Source organism: Enoplosus armatus, chromosome 2 (genome assembly GCF_043641665.1).
Source record: "Enoplosus armatus isolate fEnoArm2 chromosome 2, fEnoArm2.hap1, whole genome shotgun sequence".
Classification (NCBI taxonomy): domain Eukaryota; kingdom Metazoa; phylum Chordata; class Actinopteri; order Centrarchiformes; family Enoplosidae; genus Enoplosus; species Enoplosus armatus.
The window spans coordinates 12,566,368-12,594,271 of record NC_092181.1 but is presented as its reverse complement, the minus strand read 5'-3'; the positions used below and the strand labels follow the sequence as shown (position 1 = coordinate 12,594,271).

Below are 27,904 nucleotides of genomic sequence, written 5' to 3'. Positions count from 1 at the left end.
TGCAAAAGATGGCCGGTTAGCTCAGATGGTTAGAGCGTGGTGCTAATAACGCCAAGGTCATGGGTTCAATCCCCATACTGGCCAGTGATAGTCAATTAACAAATCAAGATGTTTGCTATCAGCATCCGTTGTTTTTTTGTTCTGTCTGCAGTGTCCCGATGCTGTTCATCTATGCAAAGCGAGTACTCTACAATTTAAGGTTTTCCCCTCCACCAACTGCAAGCTGGGAGGTGGTCCCACCTGACTGTACTTCCAAAATGGGTTTGCTTTTGTCCATTCTGTCCTGGCTTCATTCTTGAGCAAATTTTGTCAGCGTGGTGCTAACAACTCCAAGGTCTTGAGTCTGGTTCCCATAATGCTGCTACCATGCAAACCGAATGAATACCAATTTAAGCTCTTTCCCCTGTACTGATGCTAAGTTGTCACGCCTTAATAAACATTGAAAATTGGTCAGTTTCTGTCCCGGTTTAATTCTGGTACAAATTCTGTTCAAAAGCAAAAAAGCAGGCCTATTACCTCAGATGGTTTGAGCGTCGTGGTCACACCTGAGAAAACATCCAAAATGGGTCCTTTATTTTTTCTTCTGTCCCTGAGTTTTGCTGTAACAACTCTTGAAAAAGAAAAAAAAGGGATAAATTCATGGAAAAGACAACCAGTTAGCTCAGATGCTTAGAGCGTGGTGCTAATAATGCCAAGGGCATGGGTTCAGTCCCCATACTGGCCAGTGATAGTCCATTAACAAATCAAGGTGTCTGCAATCAACATCCAGTGTGTTTTTGTTCTGTCTGCAGTGTCCCGATGCTGTTCATATGCGCAAAGCGAGCACTCTACAATTTAAGAACATCCAAAATGGGTCAATTATTTCTTCTTGCGTCCCTGACTTTTGCTGTAACAACTCCATAATAAAAAATTTAAAAACAGAAAAAATACATGCAAAAGATGGCCGGTTAGCTCTGTAGGCTACTTTGTTGACCACGTGGCCTAAAGGATAAGGCATCTGATTTCGGATCAGAAAATTGCGGGTTTGAGTCCCTTCGTGGTTGAGTGCTCAAGCCTAATTTGATGGCCATCTCTGGAACCATGTGCAAACATGCAAACCACCTGAATACCAATTTAAGCTCTTTCCCCTGCACTGATGCTAAGTTGTCATGCCTTAATAAACATTGAAAATTGGTCAGTTTCTGTCCTGGTTTAATTCTGTTCAAAAGCAAAAGCAAGCCTATTACGTCAGATGCTTTGAGCGTCGCAAAATCGTTTTTCGTCTGATTTTGAGTCTGATTCCCGTACTGGCCTGGGCTAGTTCTGTAAAAAGTCACTATGTCTCTCACTTTTGCTAGAAATCTGCAATTTACAGTTGACCACGTGGCCTAATGGATAAGGCATCTGACTTCGAATCAGGAGATTGAGGGTTCGAGTCCCTTCGTGGTTGAGTGCTCAAGCCTAATTTGATACCTATTCAAATTATTTCCCCTGCACTGATGCCAAGTGGTCATGCCTGACTTACCACTGAAAACTGGTCAGGTTTTGCACTGTACATAATGGTCCCACCTAACTATACTTCCAAAATGGGCCTTTTTTTGTCCATTCTGTCTTGGCTTCATTCTTGTGAAAAAATTGTTAGCGTGGTGTTCTGTCATGTTAATATGCGCAAACCAAGTAAAATTTGAGCTATTCCCCTCCATCAACACCAAGCAGGGATGTAGTCACACCTGACAAAACATCCAAAATGGGTCCATTGTCTTTTGTTCTTTCCCGACTCATGTTGTAACAAATTTTGAAAAAAAGAAAGAAAAAAAATACCTGTGAAAGCACGTTCAGGATTCGTGCATGTACTTGCGCAGATTACTTTTGTTTTTGCAAAACAAAAAAGAAATAAGAGATCAAAGACTTACTTCCACGTGATAATGCCCTGCACTAACTGTCTTGCACCCACTTCAAAGTCTGGTACTGCATTGAGCTGGGTGGTATCAGCGGGAGGGCGAGTGGCGCGTGAGGCTGGGCTCCAAGAAAGCACTGCGGGTGGTGAGAGCGTCAAAATCAAAGTAAGGAAGGTCAACGTCTGGCCATATTTTCAGCAGCCACTCAGCTGTGTGCCGTGGAATGACCAGATGGGTCAACGCGAGCACATCCCAACCTGGGTGCATCTTTGGGGAAAAATGGAGCCCCTGCGGACCATCTTTGAAGATGAGAGAAAGTTTACACTCTTTTATGAGGCGTTGAGTCTTCAAAGGAGCTGGCATAAAAATACATGATTGGTGGAGAGAACATCTCATACTGGACAGACATCAGTTCAGTTTGTTGCATTAGTAGCTCTTAAAAGGTTTTGCTGTGCGCAACACTAATTGTTTATGGCTCTATATAATGTGATTTGTTCGCTTGCATGTATATTTCAGTTTACTTTGTTTCAATAGCTCTATAAACCATAGAAACTGGAGTTTCTATCTTCTGACAACATTCATTATACAAACTGTACACTATCCCAAACGTTTTCACATCGAATCTGCATCCAAATAAAAGCCCCTGTGATAGGAAAAAAGTAACCATCCTCAACTATCTTGTTTGTTCAGACAGAGGAAGAGGCTGGGGCTTTCCGCACGTCTCCCAGGCCATTATAAATAGATGCCACAAACTGAGAGTGACAAACAGAGTGGGGGGGGGGGCTTTGACAAAGACTCATTTAAACGCCGCGGCACGCTGAGTGACTTGAGCACCGACTCCCACATTGGCAGCCCCAAACCACAAGACAGCCCTGGCTCTAATCGCAAACATTTATTCAGATCAGACAACTCCACTGAATGCCTCTGAGGACCATCTCAGTGAGATATAAAAAGAATCAGGAAGGAAGCAGAGGGAAGAAAGAGCGATCAACGAAGTGATATAGACAGAGAGAGAAGGGAAGGCCAGAGAGAGACAGAGTCAGACAAAGAGGAAACAAAGAAAAAAAAGAAGACACTGCGAGATTGAGGGGGGTGATTGCTCTTTTGTTAGGCTGCATTTAGAGGCAAAGTGACTCCAGTCCCCCAATGATTACACAAAGTGAAGAGGAGGAGAAGAGGAAGAGTGGAAAAGGAGAGCAGATGAAGGAACGAAGTCTCCCGACTCAGCAGACTGAAACCAGCTCAGACTGAGACAGACTAATGAGACGAGAATACAAATGGTTATAAAGCATATTTACACTGAAGAAGGCCTGATGAAACCCGAGTAGAAAACAAATTCCCGACCATCCGGGTGTCCTCGTCTATTATTTATTAAATCAGAGTGAGTCACCAGGGAGAATATTGCCTCAGAGTTTGGAAACAAATCAACACTCAGTGATTTCAATTAGAGCATAGCTTGTGTATGCGATGTGTTTTGTAGTAGAGTAGCCGTTGCTTCATTTCTCAGTTTCTCAGAGTGAGAAATACGTAATATAGTGTTAAATAACACAGTGTGATTTCATTCCAAAGATAGTTTTGTTCAACACCGAGAAAAAAAAGAATGACGACAGCAGATCAAGGCTGTAAGAGACAGAGCAAAAAATGTTAAGTGAGGAAATGAAGACCTTTTGAGTAACAGGGAATATGCACCTCAATGAACATCATTGTTTTATGACGTTAATGTGTGCCAATTTTTTTATCTGTTATCCCATCAAAGTAGGTCATGATATAAGATGTTATAACACAATTTCTACGTTTAAAGAGATTTGTTTGCACCTTTTTAAAACTATTGACCAGCGAGCTTTCTTGGAGTTTTAGACTTGTGTCCCACAGTTGCACATGTACATTAGGGCACAAGATAATAGAGTGATTTATACTGATAAAGTGAGAGCCTGCTTTTACAAACAGGAGCAGGGAAAACATGTAAACCTAAAATATACTTTTAAATACTGGCACAAACAGTATTACGCAGAAATGTACGATTAAAGGTATCCTAAAAGTATGAATCACAGCATTTAGAGTGGGTGCATAACAGCACCAGTAATGCAACACAGGTCAGTATATAAGAAAAATATCAGATTATGAAGAGACCAATTTGAAAAACATACTGTATGTATGTACAGAACGAAAAAGTGCTGAAAAAACAATTAGTGCTAGTCGACTGACAGAATACCAGTAGGCAACAAATATGATAATCAATCAGTCATTAATCATTTCAAGAGTCATTTTTCTGTTTCATATCACCGCAAATTGAATAACTTTAAATGTCAGACGTTGTTTGGATTTAAAGACGTCACCTTGGTGTCTAGGTAATCGTGACTATTTTCGGACATTTTATAAACGATTAATTGAAAAACAATAAGAATAATTTCGTCCCTATACAAAACTGTATGTCTAGTCACATGAACTGACTGACAAGGATTGTAATTGCCATTAGCCAACATGTCATAACAGAAAAGAGCCATGTATGTACCGTCTGTCATATCTGTTCTTTAAATCATCTCATCCGGCGACACACACCCACGCAGCCACAACTAAGAGGCAGGTACCCTGCAGTGAAAAATCACATCAGCTGCTCTTTATTTCCTTCCACTCTCTTCCTCTCTCTATATTTATACACATCTTACTCAAACCCCCTCAGGTAAATCCCACAGTCCCGCATTTTGAGGTTGGCAGTTACATGATAAGCATGTTAGCTGGGACGTTACAACTGGTAATGACTCACGGATACACCGGGAGAAACAGCTGTTATAAAAACTGCACTCAAGACTTCTACTTAAGAATCAAAGCAGTAATCACTGAGTGTGTGTGTGTGTGTAGGGTCACTTATTTACTTATTGTCAGCGAACCCCCCCCCCCCACAGTGTACGTCATCGTCCCCAACTAAAAGACAGATCAGATTTTTGGGTATCCCTTAAAATTTAAGAATTCAATAATTGTAAACCATGATGTGGAATGTCTGGAATTTTTTTTAATAGAGTAGTAGTAGAACAGAATTTCTATGGATGTGGAACATTCGACGATATACTATACGATATAAACTGTTAGTGTTGGAGCTTTATGTGAAGCAAACTCTGATAAAATCCAGTTGCATTCCTATTACATTCCACTCTCTTAGGTCAACAGTCCATTGAAGAGGCTTAAAAAGATTAAAAAGCACATCAGGATGGCTGACATTGTGTCAAAAAAAGAAAACAAATTTGGCTGTTTGGCTACATCTTTGTTTTGTTCAAGAAGAAATGCGTAAACCAGTGTAAATGTAACAGTGGATGAGCCTGGAGTGAAGGTTGTCCAGACTAGAGGCTGACATGTGAGCCAAATGTTCTCTCCACTTTGCCCTGTCCTATTTTATTGGCCCCTGCTGTCCTACCCTGAGTAAAGTATTTTTCACACTTACTATTACAGGACCTCAACTTAAAAAAGCTTGGGGGGGTGTAAACCCAACAGGAAATGCCTCGAAATGCTAAAGTTCCACAATAAAATAGTTGGCAGTCACAATTGGCTTGTTCATAGAAAACAACTATTGTACTGTGTGTGTGTGTGTGTGTGTGTGTGTGTGTGTGTGTGTGTGTGTGTGTGTGTGTGTGTGTGTGTGGTGTAAGAGGGGACATAAAAAGAGACTGAAGGAGATCTTCAACAAACATCACCACCCCTCAGAGTCGCTTGTCTTTTCTATGACTGACTCAGTGAATAGATTCAGCGCAGAGTCAGGCTGAGAGCATCATGGGAGGCGACGCTCCGCAGGGACACAGTCCGACTCTTAAGCATTCAATCTATCATCCACCAGTGAGGGAATGGGATAATCCCATGAATGAATGGCTGGTTAACCTTGCAGTGTAGTGGTCAATACTGTACAAGTGTCAGAGGTTGACCTTTTTATTGATTGGCTCACACACTAATCTGCTGCGGGTCGACTGTGTGTGTGTGTGTGTGTGTGTGTTGGACCAAACATGACAGGACAACTCTCTGGGACGGCTATGATTCTGTTTCTGTATTCAGACAACACGATCACTTCACACCCACAGACATTTGACTACATTCATGCCCCATGTGAAGTAATTTATAAATGTGGACTTAACATCTCGGAGAAGCACAACATTCACTTTGCTGGGTTTTTATTTACTTTAAAAGTTCAAAAGTCATGTACATTTTAGTTCAGGCAAATCTTTCCTTCTGTAAATTTCTCCCCTCAGCCCACACACGAAGAAGCCTTTGCATATTTGCTGCTTGGTTGAAACTACTAATGGGAATATACAGTAGGCAGGAGAAATAGAGTGAGAAAGTGAAACTGATAGGAAACTTTATTCTGTCCTAATGTCAGAAGGTGACTAGGGCAAATGTGTACTTTGACAATCTGACTTGAGGCCATATCGAACTTGAGTTAAGTGCCAAGTGACGAAACTGTCTCACCAAAAGTCCATTAATGTCCCACAGAGCTGAGCACGCAGGGAATCAGTCAACAAGCTTGTCAGCCTCGACAAGTTGGTGACACCTGTCATCAGCTGTCAACAGCTGATCAATTCACCCAGCTCCCTTCATTCCCACCTGATGGGACTATACTTCACGAACAATAACTAAATATCTCAAAATGATCCCAGATGAAGTGTTGAATCCACAGTTTGTGATTCACTCTGAAGTCATGTGAGTGTTTTCTGTTTATCTGCATTTAAAGATATGTAATTAATGTCTGACAGTTACCAATGCTAGTATCAATGTCATGTTATAATAGTAATTACTAGAAAAGAAAACTAGGGCTACATTTATTTTCATTATTGCTGATTATTTTCTTGATTAGTTGATTAATCGTTTTATCTAATCTAATACCATTATAATTTGCCAGAGCCCAAGGAAATGTGTAAAATTGCTTGTCTTATCCAACAAACAATCCAAAAAGTACAAAATGTCATTTTTTCCTGAAAGATGACTTCTGAAGCAAACACGACTTTGGAGCAGCACAACACTAACTAGACACAGCCTCTCACACTTCCCACACTCCAACAGAATATAAACCTTATTTAATCTGATACGGTATGGATTGTCCTCCCTCATTAACAGTCAATCTGAAAGTCTTTCCATGTAGCTCAAGCATTAGTGACCTGTTGTTGCACAGTGGCAGTTACACCCATCCTGGACCCATTAGCGCAAGGAAAGGTCTGAGCCAACAGAGAGTGTGCACTGAGCTGGAGTTCATTACAAAAGTTTGCAAGGACAGACATATTCGACTTGTTTATTTTCCTTGCAGAAGTGAGAAACTTAGCCGTGTCTGGTTTGGATGGCGGTTGGCAGAATGCAGATTACATTGCAGGAAGGAGAGGTCAGCAGGTCCCTGCCAAAAAGATGAAATGTTACCTCTCCAAGGCTTCATTCCAAGAAAGACGTTATCTGTACTGTCTGTCTTGTTATTTTTTGCTAGATGTGGAAACACGGCGTTCTGTCCTAACTGCTGATGACAGTGCACCTCACCCTGATACATAAAAGCTACGCTCAAGCTTTAGTCAGGCTGGGTAACAAAGATCTGAAATGATTTGATCAAGGCCAAACACTGACATCAACTTACCTCCTGGTTACTAATTTTCAGCGGTTCTTTAAAAGCTCCATATACTGTACATACCATCTATATGTCTTATATGTTTACATTGTTCAGGAATCAATTGAAAAGTGGAGGTAAGAGTAAATGTACGCAGCCAACTGCGCTGACAAGGTTACTGAAAGGTCTAGAGTCAATTCCATTAGAGGGTCTATTAAACCGGAGAACCTCAGACTTTCCACTGTGAATGGAGCAAAGAGAGCCAGAAGCCGGTATTGAAGATGAATCCCCTGAATCCTTCACACGTCTGTCTGACCCACTTTCCCAAGCTACTGATTCGTATCTGCAGGAGAGGAAATGCATTCTCACCTGAGCTGAATGCCTTTTCTCTTTAATGGTGTGTATTGCATTCTCTTTATTCAAACACAACCTCAGGACATTAGATACAGTGCCCGGTGGAATCCAGCCTGCATACTGCATAATTGATAAGGGACTTAAGATAGTTTCCAAAATTTGTTCTTGTCCTACTTCTTAGTAAAAGTTTAGAGTTATATACTTTTGACAGATTTTTTTTCACTTCTTCAACATGTTTTTGTCTAATTTATTATATCAGGATAAAGCCCTTGAGATGTATCATCTCATTTTTTCACTCACTCACACAAGGTATAACACAACGATGCAAAAGAAAGAAATAAGACAATTTACTCAATAACAGAAACAGAAATGAGTTGCAACCTTAGGATAGAAACTATCATAAGAAAAATGATCAAACGACAACAGTCGGTAATAGCAATAGCATGCAATTTGATTTAAGATAAGAGAATAAAATATTTTTAAATAAGCCAAATGAAGACAGAGAACAAATATGCACAGGTAAATGATTCCAGCCGGTAGGAGCCCTAAACATAAAAGCTTTTTTTAATCAATTTGCATCAGAGCATCTTGGTGAGCATTTTCAAGTATAAGGGACAAAAAATTGCTTTAAGCAATAAGGACAAACTAAAATGATCCCAACTTTACTGACATGTTGCTCAAGCTCAGAAACGTGTTCTACCAAAGTATTTAATGAACACTGAATGTTGCACAAAATGTTATGAATGGGAGTCAGCATGTCAGCCTTAATCGTTTGGATGACATCCCATAAAGTTTGCAGGGAGATCTGGCCTTCCTCCATCGTCTTGTGTTCAGCATACACAGATCAGAAATGACCTCCTCGTTTCAATGAACTATGACTGAAACTTCTTCTACACTACTTTTCAACCATTTATCCAATTCAAAATGAAAAGTTTGTATCTACAGAATCTACTTAACCAGAAGTGAGCTTATGGTGCGTTCAGTCACACAATCTTCTCCTAAAAGTTACGAGGACTAAAAAACACTGAATTTGACATCATTTTGAACTTAAAGGCCAAAAAACGAGGAACAATCAGCCACATTAGAGGTAAAACAAAGCTTTTGAAACATCTGATCGTGCTGCTCATGTCTGTGCTCCTCACCTGTACTGAGCCTGGAAGTGTTCCTGGACAAAACTGTGTCGATCTCGAGGCTGCTGTGTGGCGGCTGAACTGGGACTGGACAGATCCTCCTGTGAGCTGCGTCCCTGCAGACAAAGAGACAGATAAAGGGGGACAGAAAGGAGACAAATAATCACTTTAGTAAACTTTTATTTACTTCAGCATTTAAGAAAATAATTTTCAGGCAGATGCATAAATACAAATACATCACCAACTTCAGAAACAGTAGTTTCCTACGTGCCTGCTAATGAATAAATTTGACCTGCACTGGGAAGGATTTTCTTTTACAAACGAGTTGTCGTCAGTGTAAATTACAAATTGAGGCTGCATGCAAGAAATATATCCTATCCGCTTTTACTCAGTTTGGCCAAATGAATATCAGGCATCAGATATATGACAATATATATGGCATATGGCAAAATATTCTTTTGTTGCACAGGAAGAGATAACAAAACTTCCTGCAGCTGCTGGTTGTGAATAGTAGCTTTAACACGACTCGATAGCAGATATGGACAGACTTGGAGATAAAAGAATGACTCAACCTCTTGGACTTTGCCCTTTGCCTGCAGTATTTAGAGACAATATACTGTGCAAAAATGGAATCTGCAGTAATGAAGTGCATGAATATCAAGAGAGAGAGAAGATCAAAGAGAGGCATACAGATATAGATGTAGAGAGAGAGACACAGGAAGAGTGAGAAAGAGCGAAAGAAAGAGAAATTTTACACTTGACTTGTTCAGTGTTCCACAGGTGAAAATGAATCAAAGAGCATATAATGTGTGAGCTAATTAAATGGGGGGAAAGGTGATTCATAAAATGTTAGAAGGAAAGAAAAGGAAGGGAAGGAAAGCTCAAATGGTAAATGGGGAACAATCAACACAGATTGGAGTCGTAGAAATGTTTGAGATTGTCAACCTTCCTCAGCGTCCCACTGATGTCTGCTGAATAAACTAAATGGCTGTGATACCCTGCATGCTGTGTTGGACTCAGCAGGAGGGCAGAGAGACTTCAAAGATAAATATAAGGATAAAAGAATGAAGGCGATGAATAAAAGATGGACAACTACGACTCGAGGAAACAGATTGCTGAATCTTTATCTTATATGGTTGATATTAAAGCTGTGAGTGAACACCAGATGGTAACGACTGGTTTAACACACACAAGCAGTTCAGTCCAAGTCTGCTGCTACATGTGGAGTCATGCATCATGGTGTTAGTTTGTTTACCTCTCTTATCTATTGTTTATTACAGAAATTAGCTGTAAGGAAAAAGTAGGAGTGTTGGTGTGTTGTCTGATAGTACAGTGGTAGACACTGGAGCGGACCCTTCAGCCCAGACATCCTGTACCTTTTATGTATTATCACAGACCAATTTAAGATATTCTTCTTTAACTGGGTGATGGCGTGTTTGCCAAACAATATCACCAGACAGAATACTGATAGAGAATGATTCTCTAGGGTCTGCTTTTTATTTTTTGCATGTGCGTCAGACATACTACAGGCTGTACCACTACTACGACTTCTACTTACTTTATGTCGCACTAAAAGTCACACTACTTCTTTGGCACTAAACGTTGGCACTGGCCGTAAATCCTGCACTGCAGAACTGTTTAAGAGCTCTGCACACCCACACAGGTGTTTTCAATGACTCGGCCTAATTAGGCCTCCAGCCAGGTTGAAATTGGGCGGAACAGTTGCAGCGAGACTAACACGAGTGAGGGAGATGTAAATCAAGCGCAGGTCTGTGCACGCCCACACAGTCCTGACAACAGGTCTAATCAGGGGACGTAGGTGAAAACACATGTGTGGGGGGATTATGGGTGTGCAGGGACTAATATAAACATCAACTCCAGTGGTATAGGCCTTTTTCAAAGCAGACATTTTTTGACTTGTCAGTAAAAAAACAGGTGAAACTCATTTCGCAAACGATGGCTCAGTTCCATTAAGTGTCCCAGTGAGCCGGCATGCACAATACCAGGAACAATTTCGATCAAGGAAGCGAACATATAAACCAAGATTTTATGGACTGTACTACATGGAAAAGACTGAAACCTCAAAGTGTTTAGAGTCGTGGAAATGATGGCCTGAGACAGATTACCTGGATGAACCGCAGCGGTTAGCCTGCTGCTATGCTACTTTGGGATGTGAGTGCCGAACGCTTTATAACTTGTTCTGTTTATTCAGGATGAGGTTTCAAACATTCACTCCTGAGAAATCATTAAGTGGTACATGCATACTAATCAGAAAACATAATATTCAGAACCCTTGCGTGGGACTCAAACATTAAGCAGCCAACAAAGTCAGAGTCCACTGAGATACCAAGGTCTGGTCTCTCCACCTTCTCAGGGGAAATGAGACACTCTGCGCTGGTCTCGAAACGAAATAATGACAATCCAACTTTGATGAAGCTTTGCTATTGTTCAAATGAAATCCAATCATTGCTGCATTCACTTTGAACAATGAGCTGCTTTTTGGCATCTTTGAAAACTACTCCAAGGATGGCTCTCTCCAGAATATATAATGAAGCAAAAGCACAAAGCCAAAAAACACATGTGTGACAGTTTGTTTTCAAACTCCACCTCGGCCTATTTCCAGACTTGGCCTTGTCTTCACTTTAACGCTTGTCTCTACTAAGTGGATAAAAAACCCAATATAAACGCTCATTATCCTTTAAACCACAGCAAAATGCAGCAGTAATATTTCTATCTTTTGAATACTTTGTTACTAAGTGAAACCACAAGACAAGATTTCAGTGCGGCTGTGTCTGCCGAGAGACACAGAGAGTCAACACAGCGACGAGCAGATAAGAGCAAATCATCTCGAACTGCTGTTTGTTGGCAGCAATATTTCCACATGCTCACACCTCAGCCATCTGTACCAGTGATAAGTGAAAAAAATATTGCTTATTCATCTCAACATGGCCTTCCGCTAAATGTAAGATAAAAGCATAATTACGGTAAGCAAAATGCAGAGCGATGTGTAAACAAAATATAATATACACGGTGTATACGGTCATGCCGTCCAGCCCTTCTATAGAGACTGGAAAAGGGACTCATGGTAGCCTGGGGACCAAGTGATGCAGCAAGGGCTATTTGAAGTTGACTTCAATTTCCATTTTTGTGCTGGTGAGCATCGGTTTGACCCAGAGTGCAGAGTGCCAGAATGAAAAAAGAGAATTACCCAAACTTTTTTTCTGAATACTTGAGATGCAGAGCTTCTCAATCTTGGATGGACTGCGTATGATTTTGGGTTGGTTTTTTTTTTTAATCTCTAGCAATCATATATGATTTTACAGCTCCGTTGAGCCATATTTTCATATATAACACCCAAACCAAATGACAGAGATTTCTTTCATTTGTCTCTGCATGATTCTTGTGAACAAGTCACAGACAAAAGAAACTATTCAAATGTATTATTTAAACAACAATGGCCTGTATTTCACATGTGTATATCATCTCTCAGTTGTAGATCACAAGCCGAGCAGCGACCGACTCTCTTTCTCTCAATTTCGCCCTCTTTTCTCCGTCTCTTCTGTGGAGGACAATGGAGAACAATCCTCAGACCCTCAGAGACAGACTAGGTTACAAGCATCACCATGGAAACCCTGGCCTCATTCCCCCCCATCAACATGTGGGAACAGGGAACTTTTTCATCGCTCACAGCGTGGCCTAAAAATAAAGAAAAAGGCTAATCACATGGCCCATTCATGTTTGTCTGAAGCACTTGCCATATTGTCTCTTTGAAGCACCACGACGATGTCCAGTGTGTGTGTATGCGTACATTTCAGTACATCTATTAAAGGTAAAATCCAATCCTTTACCTTGCAGTTCAGTCATACTGTGTTAACTATTTTGCATTCTTTCTCATATATATTCAACTCAGCTGAGGACACAAAGTGGCAAGAAAGAAAGAGTAATAATATAATGGTAGCCTTGCAACAAGAAGTACAATGTGGGGAAGAGGACAATATGAGTAGGAGACAAAGACCAGCTTTCATACTTCATTCTCTATGCATAATAAATCGAAACCAGGGCTTTTCACTGCACACTTGAAAAGGAACCATCCACCATAAGCAGGTCAACTACTTCTTATCCAGACCTGAGAACAGATGAACAGGCGACTCCATTGAGCGACAATGAGAGTAAGAGATTGCGATAGAAAGACAGAAACTGCACGTGTGTGTGTGTGTGTGTGTGTGTGTATCTAACAAATAGACACATGTTGTATATGTTTAAGAAACACACAGCGTAAACTGCAGATACACACAGTTAAAACACAGCGAGAGACAGAAAGAGAGAAAGAGCACTGAGTGTACTGTGGCTCTTTATTTAGCACCCAGAGAATAATGAATACCACCACAACGTTGTTCCAGCTCTGCTAGCGTCTGCCAAAAATAGATGCGGGGGCCGGCCGTAGCAATAACAAGTGAATACTAATATCCAGAAGCACTAAGCTGTTCAATTGTCACACTGGGTGCAATCCACAAAACTCTGAATGCTCACAGATCTAGGCCATATTCAACTGCCTCCTGTTGCTTGGGGACAAAATTACCAGCGGCGTCTACATGCTCCTGGTGGTGTAATTGATTTCTAAGATTTACATGTCGGCCCTGGTTTCTAAGCTCAGCATACTTCAGCTAAAATAGCCGTGTTTGCCTTGTTCTCTAAACGACTGTAGTGTGAAACTGCAGACGCGCTGCATTCAGAAACAGGTAGTGGATCAGGTACAGGTACAGGGACATTATAAAAAGTGACAGCAGGCAAATGAGGAAAAGACTGGAGGAACTATTCAAGGCCTTGAATGAAAGGCTCTATTCCAACTTTTTTTGCAGTTCATTTTGCTCATGCTTTTGTGTTTAAAGTCCAAACAGCCAGGTGTTGGTCGATTACATGGAGCAGCCAGCCAGTGGGGAAAAGTAGCCAGCTATTTGACCGTAAAAGCCCAATGCAATGTGTCTTAGAGATGGCTCTGCTGTAAAAAGCGCAATGTAAATAAAGACACTTTTGACAATTCTTTCAGTCATTAAGAAAATTTATTTTTCGGCGGACTTTCTGCTGCCACCTGTGTTTTCCGTTGTTTTCCGAAGTAGCCCGTCTAATGAGGACGTCCCCTCTCTGTGCAATCAATCAATGCAATTCTTAATGTGCTTTGTCATCAATTATTTTGCTAATATTTGTCAAACACTGAAGACGACACAAGACGGACACAACCTCTCAGCTGAGCGCACACACACACACATTCATATCGAGCCTGGAGGGTTGGGACTGATACAGACAGATAGGCACGCTTCTCCATCATCATGCTCGCATTGTTTTGAAGCAGAGGCTTGTGGTCGTAAAATGTTTGTCGGTATTATGTTTTATGTTTTTATTTGTTAATCAAAACAATTTTATTAGAATCAAATAGTAATATAATAAAGTAGCCGGCTAGACTTAAATGAGTAGTCGGCTGTTTGTATGGAAAGCTCCGAAGAACTGATCTAACATGGTGTATGAGTCAACAGCCTAGAGGACTCGTAGCAGTGGGTTCTGGGATTGGGACACACATACTGTACCTTTGAGAATAAGAACTGAATTATTTGTGATGAGGGTTGATAGTAACTTTGGTACACTGAGCCTGTTTCTATTATTACACTGGTGCTCTAAAATGAACTGCTTTTCAGCTTTGGCAGCAGAGTCATTCCCGGCATATTGGGCTCATTTTCTGAGAGTTTAAGGGGTTTAAAAAGAGCTAAGGTCACTTTGAAAATAACACTTCGTCCTTCAACACTTTTGTTCTCCCTTTCTGTTTACTCCTTCTCTGAGCGATGAGGGGTCAAAGAGATACATATCACCATCATCGGCAGTCAGCAGCGATCGGCATCATCGCATCACAGGAGCGGCGAACCCGCAGGGACTCATGGGGTATTGTGTGTCAGTGAGAACATTGCGCTTTCTGCACACACAAACACACAGTCTCACGAAGGCTCACCAGGGCCTGCGCATGCAAACATACATAGGCGTAAACTTCAAGGACACACAGCCACAACCACTGCATTGTCAAATTAGAGACAAGTCGTGCTGGTGCTTCAGTCGGTGATATACTGGTGATGTCGTAGGAAACAAGTTTATAATAATATATGATATCAGGAAACATATAAAGGTGTTTTCGCATACATTAAACAAAGCAGCACTAAAGTAACCATTTACAAAAGTATCCATGTTACTGGCAATCAGTCAACATCACTTCCCTGCTGGATTGGACTCACCTGGTGGTGGTGAGTGTGTGTGTGTGTGTGTGTGTGTGTGTGTGTGTGTGTGTGTGTGTGTGTGTATTCAGCACGATATGCACACAGCTAAGCTAAAAACAAGAGCAGATTGCTTCTCTGGTCTCTCTCCCCACATACAGCTTTCCTATGCTGCGGTCTTCTCATTCTCCCTACTCGTCTCCTGCTACCTACTGCACCACGGCAGGACATCACAACATGATGGATTTGGTAAAGCCACCAAGACACTCTCATGTGACAGCAACAACAAAAAGGAAATACAAATGCTCTCCAAAATCAGAAATAATTAAGAAAAGATTATCCAAGGTGAAGGTACAAACTTTGTGGCATATACGCTTAATTGTGCTATCTTTATCTCATCAGGGCTCCCTCACAGCACAGTTTGAGACAAGATTAAAATGCCTTTGTGGAGACATACTGCGACTGCAAAAGAACAGAGGCCACAGAAAAATGATAAATGACGTGCATCCCTCTTCTGACAGTGTGCTAATTTAACAGCAGAAGGTGCACAGTCACTGGAGTATGGAATTTTCTTCCCTGGTAGTAAAAATATTCATTCAAGGGGGTCAAATCCCACTGCTGCTACCCAGTATGGCAGCGAACACGTTGCCCTCCAGCCTTCATTAGCAAGGAAGTGCTGGACATTTGGTTGGCATTGGGACTTGTCTTCACCGTGACCCGAGGTCTTTTCTTCTGCTCCCAAACTTTTTACCTCAGAACCCTCACCTCAGTTTGGGACTCGGTTCTTTGTGATCAGTGAAACATTTCTCCAGTGCAGCCACTGTAAATCTCTTTGGCCCTATGCCTCTGGCAGCGGCACAGCTTCCCTCCAGAGATCTTCACACTCCAATCCCTACATGAAAACATATGTTGTTATCAAAACGCTGCTGATTCCCCATGGCACGCATTCATGTGAGACGTTACTGAGGCTCTCCTCTACAGCATGCTGCGGAGTGAGTGGGAGTTTGGCTTACTGTGTGTGGTTGCATATTTGAAGGTGTGTGTGTGTGTGTGGGGGGGGGGGGGGGGGGGGGTTATTTCAAAGCAACTGAAATCACTCTTACAATGGGAAAGAGTGGGTGTTTGGTGTGTGTGTGTGTGTGTGTCTGTGTGGATGGGCGAGTTGTTATAGCTGCAAAACATGAGAACAACAAACCAGGAGAGGCAGGTTGGCCTGGAGGTAGAGAGACTGACTAAGAACCAAAAGGCTGCAGATTCAAACCATGGCTGCTTTATTTCTGCTCCAAAATCACTGTGATCATAATAATCAATCAGGACACAAAATTACTGTAATTTCATTGAGCGTGAAACCGGTTAGAAAGGTGACTCTAAAATAGTTGTAGCTTCATCTTTAATTTAGCAGCTGGGAACAGCTTGAATTGACAACGATTACAAAGGATTCTTATAGTGACCAGTTTTCATGGATAATTCACTTCTCCACTGTCTATCCATATGCTCATATAGCATATCTAATTTTTGCCAAAATATGGCTAAAATGCCCTTTCTAAATCAAAATCAAGCTTAGGAAGCAGGTGTGCACATGAAACACTCCTGCTCTACGACTGTAGACTATGGCCATGGGAAAGCAAGAGACTGTTTCTTTCAAAGGTAGAGTCACATTAATCTTCCTTTGAACAAAACTGCAGCGCACCAAGCCCCAAAAAAGCATATGATGTTATGGCTCCAATGTAGGTAATGCATAACTATTGAGCAGAGCGATCTGTAACTGTAAGTCTGTGTCAGTGATGCTGCAGTTTGTAGTCTAGATATGTGACATTTTACTAACTTCTCCATTTCCAAAGACAGTGCATCAGTTTTTCTATTGGCCAACAACGAAAAGTGAACTCTGACCTGCTAGTCAGCAGGAGCTGGTGAGGAGATGGTACTGAACAGGAAAGGCATGCTGGAATTTGTTTGACATGTCGGCTTCAGATGAAGTGAATGTGACACATAGCAAAACCTACAAACCCAGCTTTATAACGTTGAGCCTGAGGATTGAGACAAAAGCTGTGTATTTAGTCTTATGTTGATGTTGATCTTGATTAGAACATACTGAGCACATGGATGGACAGTGGAGCGATTATTTTATTGGACTGATCACATCTGGAATCTATTATAATCAATGTGAATCCAAGGTGACTGTAGCCTCCTTTCTCTGTGACGAAGGAAACTACAAACTGTTTACAATCATCTTTCAAGTCTGCAGCAGGTGAGTGTTTGATAACTCAAGAGACAGACTCTGCCTGGAGTATCACTTTAATTAACACACTGTATGCTTTCACTTGTTTACTTTTTTTCAGTCCTGCAGTCCTACTTTTTGCGCAGCTACAGAGTCTTGCTTTCACTCTTGGTGTCTGTGAATGAATATTTTAACACTTTTAACACTGACAAATTTCACATTTCAATGTCAGCTGGCACCTGGAACGTAGCAGTTCTACACTGGAGCTGAAGTGACCTCAAGGCACCTCTGTAAAATGACAATAAGGAAATGTAATTTTTAATAACGTCAGTGTGCTGAGTGACCTAAGCTGCAGTTGGGCATTTTTGCCTTTATTGGAGAGTTGAAGAAACAACGGAAGAGAGAGGGACATGCAACAAAGGTCCTCAGCTAGAATGAAACCGGTGACGTTGTGGTTATGTGGCATGCGCTGTCACCATTTGGCTACCATGGCGCGATGAAAAGCACATCTGAGAAAAAAGGTGTCCAACTGAGGAAAGACGCTGATTCAGTTATCGTCTCAAACCACATTTCTAATCAACTGGCTGGCTCAAGGGGCTTAACACATTCACCTTAGCTGTCAGAAACTGCTCTGAGTCATCCCTACACACACTCAGAAAAACGCTTTTTCTCACACACACACACGGACATGAAGACTCTACCATATATATTGACTCACATATACCTACACACTGTGGCTCCCTTTCTGTTTCACTCTCTCTGTCACAAACACCAAATGTGTGTTCGGGCAGGCTCATCATACTGCCTATTTCTTGTAAAAAGACTACGATGAAATGGTCTTCGGCTCGCGGTCACGAAGCAAGAGTGACGACAGTCACTGAGGACAGCAGAGAATGACAGGAACTGGAATGGGTGGGAATGAATTTTGAGATGCTGCCATGGTCCTTCTCCCAGATGTGTTTTCGTCACAGTGACGCAAACCATTGTGATCCTGAAGCGCCAAATTGAGCCAGAGCTCCCAGACATGTAATCTCAGGCAGCCAGACCCCTGGCTCAAATGACGAGGTCTGGAGAAATCTTCATGATAAAACCTGGGAGATGGAGTCCTGAGCTGAGCCACAGGCAGCAGTGACTGTGTGTAGTTATGAGACTGAAAGACAATTCTTACCTTGCCAAGATACAACACCTATACTGTATATACTATACCTGTACTTGGGCAAGACATTGAACCCCAAAATTCTCAGATAGTTGGTCAGCACCCTATTTGGTAGCTTGCTGCTATCGGCATGTGTGTGAATGAGAAGCAAAATTGTAAAGCGATTTGGATAAATGCAGCCAGGTACCATTTTGGATAAGGACAATGTGAATTTGGTAGCTTCTGGCATTAAACAGACTTTCCAACAGCACTGAATGCACCATTGACTTTTTTCCATTTTTTTCCATACCAGAAAAAACGCAGGCAGACTTTTAAAATCAAATTTAGGAAATTAACTACAACAACGATATCTGTCTTCCTTGTTATAAAAAAGACTAAAGAAGACTATCGAATAAGCAAGAGTAAAACAATGAATTTGGAGGAATGGTGATAAAAAGCAAAATACAAATATAGCAGGTGGACACAAGTCAATCACACCAACATTGTAGTAAAACATTCACTTCTGCGTCAGCCTCAATGAAAACTGCTGTGTGCTTCTCAGAGCACAAACTGCAGTTGTACAAAAACATGTATAATTAAGTGACAGGAGTGTACAAACTGCACTCTGCTCACCTTCATTTGACCCTTTATGAGTGTAGTGTGTGTGTTGGTGAGTTGTGTGTGTGCAGTTATGGTCTTATTAAGCTTGTTTGTCCCTCTGTGTGAGTGTGTGTGTCCATTTGAATGTGTTCTGCGCTGAAGTAGCCCACACTTTAAGCTGCTGGTATCTGCTTGATGTTTTCGATCTCCTGCAGGAAGAGATGACGTCTCCCACTGAGCGTGCGAATTAGGCGAGCCAATGTTGACATACCCGTTGGCTTCAGGAGACAGCCAGATCCACTCTTGTCTTTCAGAGAGTGCCTGCCACCAGAGCACTGGGACGGCAGTCATGGCCAGGTTTTAATGGAAGTGAGCATGTGTGTGTCATACACCTGAGAGTTTGTCAACACTGTCTGAGGACTGGAGATTTAGTTAATTTCAGGTCACTTTCTAATTTAAGAGCTTCTAATAACAAATCAAGGTGTGCGAACAGTCTTTAATCTATTCTCAAATGAACAGTGTGGTGAGGCGGCAGGGCAGAGGTTGAACGAGGTCAACGAGAGAGACGGAAGAAATATACAAAAAGGACGGATCAACAAAGGCAACGACTGAGATGACTGAGAGAAGAGAAGTCAAAGGCCACAGCATGGCAAGAGGATGTTAAGAAAAATACGTGCGACCAGCAGTGTTCATTAAATTACTTAACAAGACTAAAAGTTGAAAGCCATGCTAGTCATCCCGTGAGGCTGACATACTCTAATTCTGATGGGGCAAAAAATACAAAGTTTGGCCTGATGATGGCACCAGAGGAAAGGTTGCTAGCTGCATCAGAAGGGTTTATCCTCTGTATGGTGGCCACTTTAGCACATTTTGACTCATCTTGTCAGGCTCAGCTGTAGAGTTAGCTCAGAATCCATCAGGCTCAGATGTACTCAGGCAGGATAATGTAATTACCACTGCAATGTTTATAACTTGAAAACTGGTAAATACGGTAACTTAATTAAGGCTTGAACTACACGTAAATACATCTTAAACGGATGAAGGCTGAGCCAAGTCTGACAGAGCTGAGTCTGACAAGCTGAGTGTAACATGTCATAAAATGACCACGGTAAAGAAACTGAACACTTCATCATTTTAACCAAGTCAAGTCATTTCAGTCATACTTTATAGTAATACAAATGAGCTTGCTGTGGCGTTTAGCTTACAGTGTGGACAGAAGCAAACAGAAACAGCTACACCGAACACCAAAGTCAGGCAGGACTTTGGCTCTCCATCTTTTGGTTCAAAGCTCACAACAGAGCTTTGGTTAGACAGAGAGTGGGAGCAGAGAGAGATAGAGAGGGCGAGACACTGTCAGAGCGACATAGAGACTGACTCAGAGGGGAACGCAGCGGTCCAGAGAAGGGGAGGAATGAAAGAAACGCTGTCCGTGCAGTAAAGCGGCTGACTCACCCCTATTCTTTCAGCTCCGGTCGGGTACCACTAATTCTGCCTATTCAAAGCTGGCTTACGGTAACAAGGCAGTCTGGGAGATAACGGTGGAAACCACAGGCATTTCTAACCCCACGCCCCCTCCTCCACCTCTCATCCTCTGCTCTCTTCCAGCCATCATAACCCCTTCTCCACTCTCACTGCCCCTCTCCAAAAAGCTCTGCTTGGTGCATTAACTCTGACTCTCACATGATCACACTTCATTCACTGATATTTATTTACTGCACTAGTCGTGAAGACCAAAAGCAAACAGCTTCACTGTACCTTTCTCTGATCTTATCCTGTCTGAAGAGCACTGCATGTTGCCACTCCATTTCATGCGGTGCCGAGTGCAGCCAGACCTGCCACTCTCTGGCTGTTACTATGGAGATGCGAGCCGGGCCAAAACAAAGGCAGAACAGAAACTAAGCAGCCTCAAACAAGAGCCCCTGGCAGAGCTCTGACAGCCAGATCTGGCTTGGCAGAAGAAAGCTCGAGCCACCTCTCTCTCTCTCTCTCTCTCTCTCTCTCTCTGTTTCTCTCTGTGTCTCTCACCCTGTGTCTCTCATCTGCACACTGGAAGTGTTGATTCCCAAGCAAATATTGACTTAGAGAAATAAACGAATTGACATGACTAATCGAGATGAAAGGGTGAGAATTCATTAGCCTCTGAAGAGGATGGGTCATGTGAGGGGGGCTTTCGCTTTGATGGGAGTTGAGCTTTGAGAAGGCCAGTGCCAGAGCCTCTGGTCCTGACAGAAACCCCCCCCCAGCATTGTTGATCTGCACTTGACATTCTGGGAAAGGCAGGGAGAGATCTCATACAAAAGCACAAGCTGTGAACTTTTAAACTGAAATGTGATCACTCATAAGACAAGTTAATGTCCTCGTAAAGTCTTTCTGAGGTCAGGTCTGGCTTTGGCTGATTTTACAGACACATTTCAACAAATGGCACTAAAACCTGGAGTGAAGTGGAGTCTGTATTGTAGCCACTCTGGCAGTATACTACTTTTGTTACTGGTAATCTCAACACTAACAATAAATATCAGTAAGAATATTTTCCAATATACTCTATGTACTGACATGACAAATGTATGCAAATATTATATTAAATTGATGTTTAATGCTATAAACAGTTTAATGAAAAACTCTTCAGACGTGTAAAGAGATAATGATCATATTATCATGATAGTGAAAGTCAATAAATTGTAATATTGATGTTTTGCTCTGAGGTTTAAGATAAGAGGTCTCTCTCACATATACTATTAAAGCCTTAGTTGGTCTCTCCGAGGCGTTTTCTTTAAATTACCACTTCAAAATACTTTTTTTGTACCTTTGCCTTGCATGAAATATTTGAGTAAGTAATAATGCTGCTTTACTATTTAAAGGGCTTCTGGTTTGAGGTCCGAGTTTGTTTTTTAAACCCTTTATCCTTCTGCAAAATCTGCCACACTGGCATATTAACACTTAAGCCTCACTAAAACCAAGGCAAAACACACATACACACCCACGCAGAGTCAACCACAATCTAATGTGTCACACGGCAAATAACAAGCTGATTACAGTTTTTTTTTTACAATTGGCAACACACATTTCAATACTGGGTTGACTTTTTCAGTCAGCACAACAGAGGTCATTGTGGACTAAACTGTGGGTCACTTTTCATTGCTTTGACACAAAATGCATTCAGTGACCACATCTTTCAGATTTCATGAACTGGTTTATCACTCAAACTCAACCACCACCAAACCTCTCTGTGTTTACACTCCATTTTGCACGTTTACATACCATTGTCAAAACTATTAAATTTACGTTTAAAACCCAACATAACACAAAATGACGGTAAATTAGACTGCAATTTTCTTTAATGTCCTCTATGAAAGACTTGTGCCAGGTGAGGTAGAATCCAGGACGTTTTGATATTGTATGTGACGATGTGGTGTTTCACTGTTCTCTTCCAGTCACAGAGTGGTTTACGGCCCATCCCAGTACGGTGTCACTTTTCCTTCCACCTTACCCTCCATTCCTCAACCTCCCTTTCCTCATGGAGGTGGAAAGTTTATCACCACCACCCACGTGATCAGATGTCCCTCTTGGACACAATGCATGCTGGATGTCGGGACATATCTGCAAAAGATTGCCAGGGATGGATCAGGTGTGCAAAAAGATTCTTTCCCAAGTGTTTTGCAAGAGAGGACAGAAGGTGTGATGTGGATGAGAACTTGTGGTGACTAACACTGCTGTATTTCTATATCTGTAGCTGTCCTATACAAGCGTGTATAGTGAATATGTATAGTTTTGTATTGCCTAACTGGAATTACAAAAATGGCACAAAAAATAAAGCCTATTGAAGCATATTGAACAATCTGATTAATTTCTGTGACATTTACTGTAACATAGGACAATCCATGCAATACAGAAGTGGCCTTCTTTTTGTTGTAATGGAATTTTTGTTTGTGCTAAATGAATAAATAGATAAAAGATACTCCAAAGACAATAGTGATACATATGGTAATGCTACCTGCTGTTCATTGTGTAGTGAGTGACAATGTGTTACTAGAGACAGACAAATGTTGTCAGTGTCCGGGTTCACAAGTTGAGTCTGAGATGTGTATGAAGTGTTTTGGTTGCTGTGTGAAGGGTTTTAAAAAAGTGAACTTGGTATAGAAAAGTGTGTATTAAAAATATTTGAAAAAGTCTTCTTTCATCTTCATCTTTAATCATTATTCACTGGATTTTATAACTAAATATGAAACTAAATGACTTGAATATGAGTGAAGTGTAAATATTTGCTTTTCAGTAAAGGCCACTGAGGACAATGATGAACAATGAAGAACAGGTGACAGGAACAGGTCAGACTGCTTCGCAGCTACCAGTCATGTTCCACCGGCCTGCGGGCGCCAGGAAGACACAACCATACAAGGAAGAAGAGCTTGTAGAGGTGGGTGTGGTGAAAGTTACATTGAACAATGAACCGACAGAACAGACTCTTTACTTGAATAAGACCAACAAAAAGCACGTCAATATCTTCTTTCAGTTTCCACCAGCACCAGCAGGACCAGTTCCCAACCCCAAACACTGATCACACAGATAATGAGTGTGAAAATTTTTTCCTCACTGCCTGTCAGAGTTACTCCAGGGTGACAACGTGAGCGACTAATAGCCACCGGGTATCTTTATCTCCACATTAATTACTGCAAAAACCACACATGAGATCTCATACCTGAATCCACAGAGCTAATTTTACACCTTTCATCTAATCTACAGTACCTCATCATAAAACCTGCTGTGTAAATTCAACCGCCAACAGGGATTATAACAAAGCAGATGAATGTGGGCTGCAGTTCAGGAAATAACTAAACGTGGGGCGAAAAAACTGGAACACGTAACATTTTACTCATCACCATGTACGCTGTTAGACTTACACCTGACCAACCGAATATCCTGATAGATGACCTTCTGTCACTGGAAAGTGTATTGTTATTGTAAATTATACTTTATAATTATATATTTTATATAATTAACAATTACTTTTACAAGATGGATGAAGAGATATCTTCCAGTCTCAAGAACAAATTACTTCCAGTCTTAAAATTATGCTTGACTAGACAAATTACATGAGATGAGGTAATATTCTTTATTTTTCTTATTGTCAACAAATCCCATGAAATGACCAAAAGTACTAAGTATTGTCTGTGTATCCGAAGCCTGATATATTTTATTCCTCTGTGCCATAGAGCTCCATTGTTGTCCAAAAACTATCAAAAACATCAATGAGCTGTTGCACAGGCTGATATGTGCCTTTATTATGATGAACATGGGCACTATGGTTAATTTTGACTCCATCCCACATGCACACTGTTGCAGAAAATACACTATTTATTACTCTTTGAGTAACTTTTCTAAAAACTACAGCGCGCTGCTGTTTTAGGAAATTATTTAGTCTTTTTAAATAATGAAAGCATATATTCATGACCCATTTTTAAAGATTTATGCCTCCAGGAGGAACCAGTGGGCTTGAGGCTGAGAGCCACAGACAGGGTTAGGAAGTTGGAAAGTACTAACAGACGGACTAATGCATCGTTGGTTTTGGTTATTTCATGGGATTTGTTGACTATAATCAAAACATCACCAGCCTTATCCTTTATCATTTTCACTGTATACTCACAGCACAAAATAAAGAACTCTAATTTGCTACCATTGCAGAAAACAAACACAGCATGTGCCACGCATGCCTGTATCCTAACTATAGTATAACACAAATGCAGGTTAATCTATCATGTAATATGTGTGTTTGTAAGACTGTTTAATCAACTTGGAGACCTAGAATATACTTGCACTTCTTCAGATACAGTCCTAATAAAAAGGATATATGGAATGTAAAGGTCACTAAACTCAACATTTGTGCAGAGCTCTTTATGAAAAGGCTCCTCTTTTATGATGAGAATGTAAAAGCTGGATTCAGCTTCATTTATAGTACAAGTCTAACTTCCATTAACTTCCCATAGTCCTCGATTCACCCTAATCTTCATTAGAGGAGCCTCTCTACCAACTCTCCTCCACTCTTTCTCTACTTTTCCTCAGTCTGACTTTCACTTTCATTCCCTCTCTCTCTCGCTTGCTATAGACAGAAGTTTATCTTTCAGATGTTCTTGAACTATTTAAAGAAGGACATCCTTTGAAACATTAATGTATTTAATTAAATGTTTCTGAAGAAATGTCCTGAATATTTCATTCACGTAGTAGGATCCATTAAAAGCCTTTCACAGTGAATGTCCACCTGCACGTTGGTGTAAGTGTCTGTGATGCCCACCTTGCGTTACTGTACTTCAGTCATCTGCATGTGTGTGTGTGTGTGTGTGTGTGTGTTTGCGTGTACTGGCAGGGGAAGCTGGAGGAAGTACGGAGAAACGAGGGGGAAAAAACACACTCCTGACCTAAAAGAGGATCACTGCTCGGTAAGATGGGAAGCTGAGAAAAAGACAAGAGCAAGAAGGAGAGAGAGCAAGGAAGGGCCTCTCTGTCTGCTCTTGTGAAACATGCAAGAGAGGGCTTTAAAAGCTCATCTTGAAAAGTCTTCCACCCGCTGTCACACATGAACACACACACAAATGCACACAGAAAGGACACCAGCAGGCCGTGAAGGAAGTGCAGAGGACAGGAGGTGGTCAGTAGGATGTACCTGCTGCCATCTCCTGAGCATGAATCAATCACTGGGCTAATGTTGCTGCCACTTATGGATCTCCTCTGTGTGTGTGTGTGTCTCTCTCTCTGTGCAACTGTTTTGCCCCCTGAGAGGACATATTTAATTTTTCATAACCTCCCGCAGCATGGCATTTCAGTCACAGCGCTCCTCCGTAGGGCAGCTCCACGGCTGGGGGGTGTGGTGGGGGGGGGTGTCCCGACTTCAGATCCCTCTGCTCACAAATTCTGGCTACTCTGGTTTCTACTCGCCTCTGTATTACTGCTGCACAGAAATGTCATGCATGATTTCTGTGATTTCTACTCTGAGGCTAAACAGGTCTATCTGCATTTTTACCAGTCGGTCAACCTCATTCTGACCTCTATAACCTCTATTTTTCAGCTGTGCCAGGGTTCTAATATTTGGAGAACAGTAAGAATCAGACCGTGTACACATATAAGTGTACTTAGAAACACTAAAATAAAGGCCTCTCTGGCTTTCTGTCTCTGCAGGATCTGTCTTCTCATCTCTGAACAACCTTTCGAAAAGAATCCCAACCTACCTCCATTACTACTCTCAGAAATGAATATAATAATGTCCTCTGGCCTTTTTTCCTGCCTTGCTTCCTTTCTAGGCACTAGTTCTCATATTGTATTGTAACCGATGTTTCTCAAGTGAGATCCAGTGAAAAGAAAACGGCAGTGTTTCACCTTGTAAGCTGTAGTGAGTGTTTGGCACTGGATGTGCACTAGCATACCGAAAGACAGCCAACCCTCCTTCTCCTTCCCCATTATTCTCGGTCACTTTATATCGTTCACCTTTGTCTCTTTCTTTTAATTTGCTTTTCTAGTTTTCTAAAGAGATGAGACAATGTTGCACAGAGAAATTTGGAGACTTACATCCAGGTTAAACAGTGGCAGGGGTTTCTCAATTTCCAAGTTTCCAAAAAAACAGGAGCTTTTTCACGAGCAACAACGTACAGGCAAGTGTGGAGATGGCATCCACTCAGAGGTGACACAAAGGAATACCAAAGAGCTGCCAGAGCTGGGCAACTTCATTCACAGGGCAAAGAAAACGGCAAGGTCAACAGTCTTGTTTCATCTCAAAACACACAGAAGAATCCAAATTTCATCCCTGCAGAAGTCTAACAGGGTTGCAGGAGAGGGGGAGTGACAGGGGATGAGAAGGCCTACTCAGTCATTCAACCCTCACGAGCTGATAGATCGAGACATTACGTCAGGAAAGAGGCTTAAAAAAGACACTTGAACAGGCTAAGTGAATTATGGATGAAGCCGTGGAAAGAAAGAGGAGGCAGAAATATATGTTGGGAAATATTTCAAAAAGCAGAGGTTTCCATCAAAAGTCCCCCACCCCCAGGTAAATCCTATTAAAGGGGTAGGGAAGCACATGGGGATTAGCTGACCCAGTCCACTCTGTCCAGACTGTTTCACACTGATAAAACTCTCAGACTCTATGTAGCTCCTACAGTATGTAAGACATGTAATAAGTGCTGAAAGGAGCGACCGTGTTGTGAAGGCCTTTGCTAGTCAACAGAAGCCATCACAGCAACAACACGCATTAAGATTTCTTTTCCAATATCAAACATTTCCCCCCTCATTTCTGCAACAGTAACCCTCTTAGGAAGGACACAAATACACAATCACAAGGCAAACCCTGGACGGCAATCCACAGGGAAAGAGGAAACAGGGTAGGCCGAGAAACACCTGGAGACGTTCCACGCTTCAAGACCTGGAGAAAATCGTAAGTACGCTGGCAGGAAGTAAAAGCCCAGGCCCACAAGAGAGTGAGACGGCGAGCTCTGATGGACGCCCTATGCCCCTAAATGGGGTAAAGTGGTTTAATGGTCCCATATTATGCTAATTTCAGCTCTATATTTTTATTTTTACTCCACTAGAGTAGCTTTGCATGATTCACAATTCAAAAAAGTCCTTATTTATCTTCTCCTGGCCTTTCAGGCAGCCCCTCAGTACACCCTCTGTCTGAAACAAGCCATTTTAGACAAACTGAAAAACCTCCAAAGACTTGAAGAGTTGTCCTGAGCAGAGCGGTCAACTAACTTAGACAGACTGAGCGGGTGGATGAGCGTCCCTGTACTTC

The 27,904-nt window shown here is 41.6% G+C and overlaps 1 protein-coding gene and 2 non-coding genes across 3 annotated transcripts in view; 2 read left to right on the top strand and 1 right to left on the bottom strand.

The window, feature by feature from the left end:
- Positions 1 to 27,904, bottom strand: part of usp43a (ubiquitin specific peptidase 43a) — a 113,747-nt gene that overhangs the window by 68,377 nt on the left and 17,466 nt on the right. Inside the window, exon 3 of the mRNA XM_070916015.1 lies at positions 8,940 to 9,043. Within this exon, the coding sequence (XP_070772116.1) occupies positions 8,940 to 9,043 (104 nt within the window). The remainder of the gene's footprint in view (positions 1 to 8,939; positions 9,044 to 27,904) is intronic.
- Positions 11 to 84, top strand: trnai-aau (transfer RNA isoleucine (anticodon AAU)). Its single transcript has one exon. It is a non-coding gene; the product is annotated as a tRNA-Ile (tRNA).
- Positions 1,357 to 1,429, top strand: trnar-ucg (transfer RNA arginine (anticodon UCG)). Its single transcript has one exon. It is a non-coding gene; the product is annotated as a tRNA-Arg (tRNA).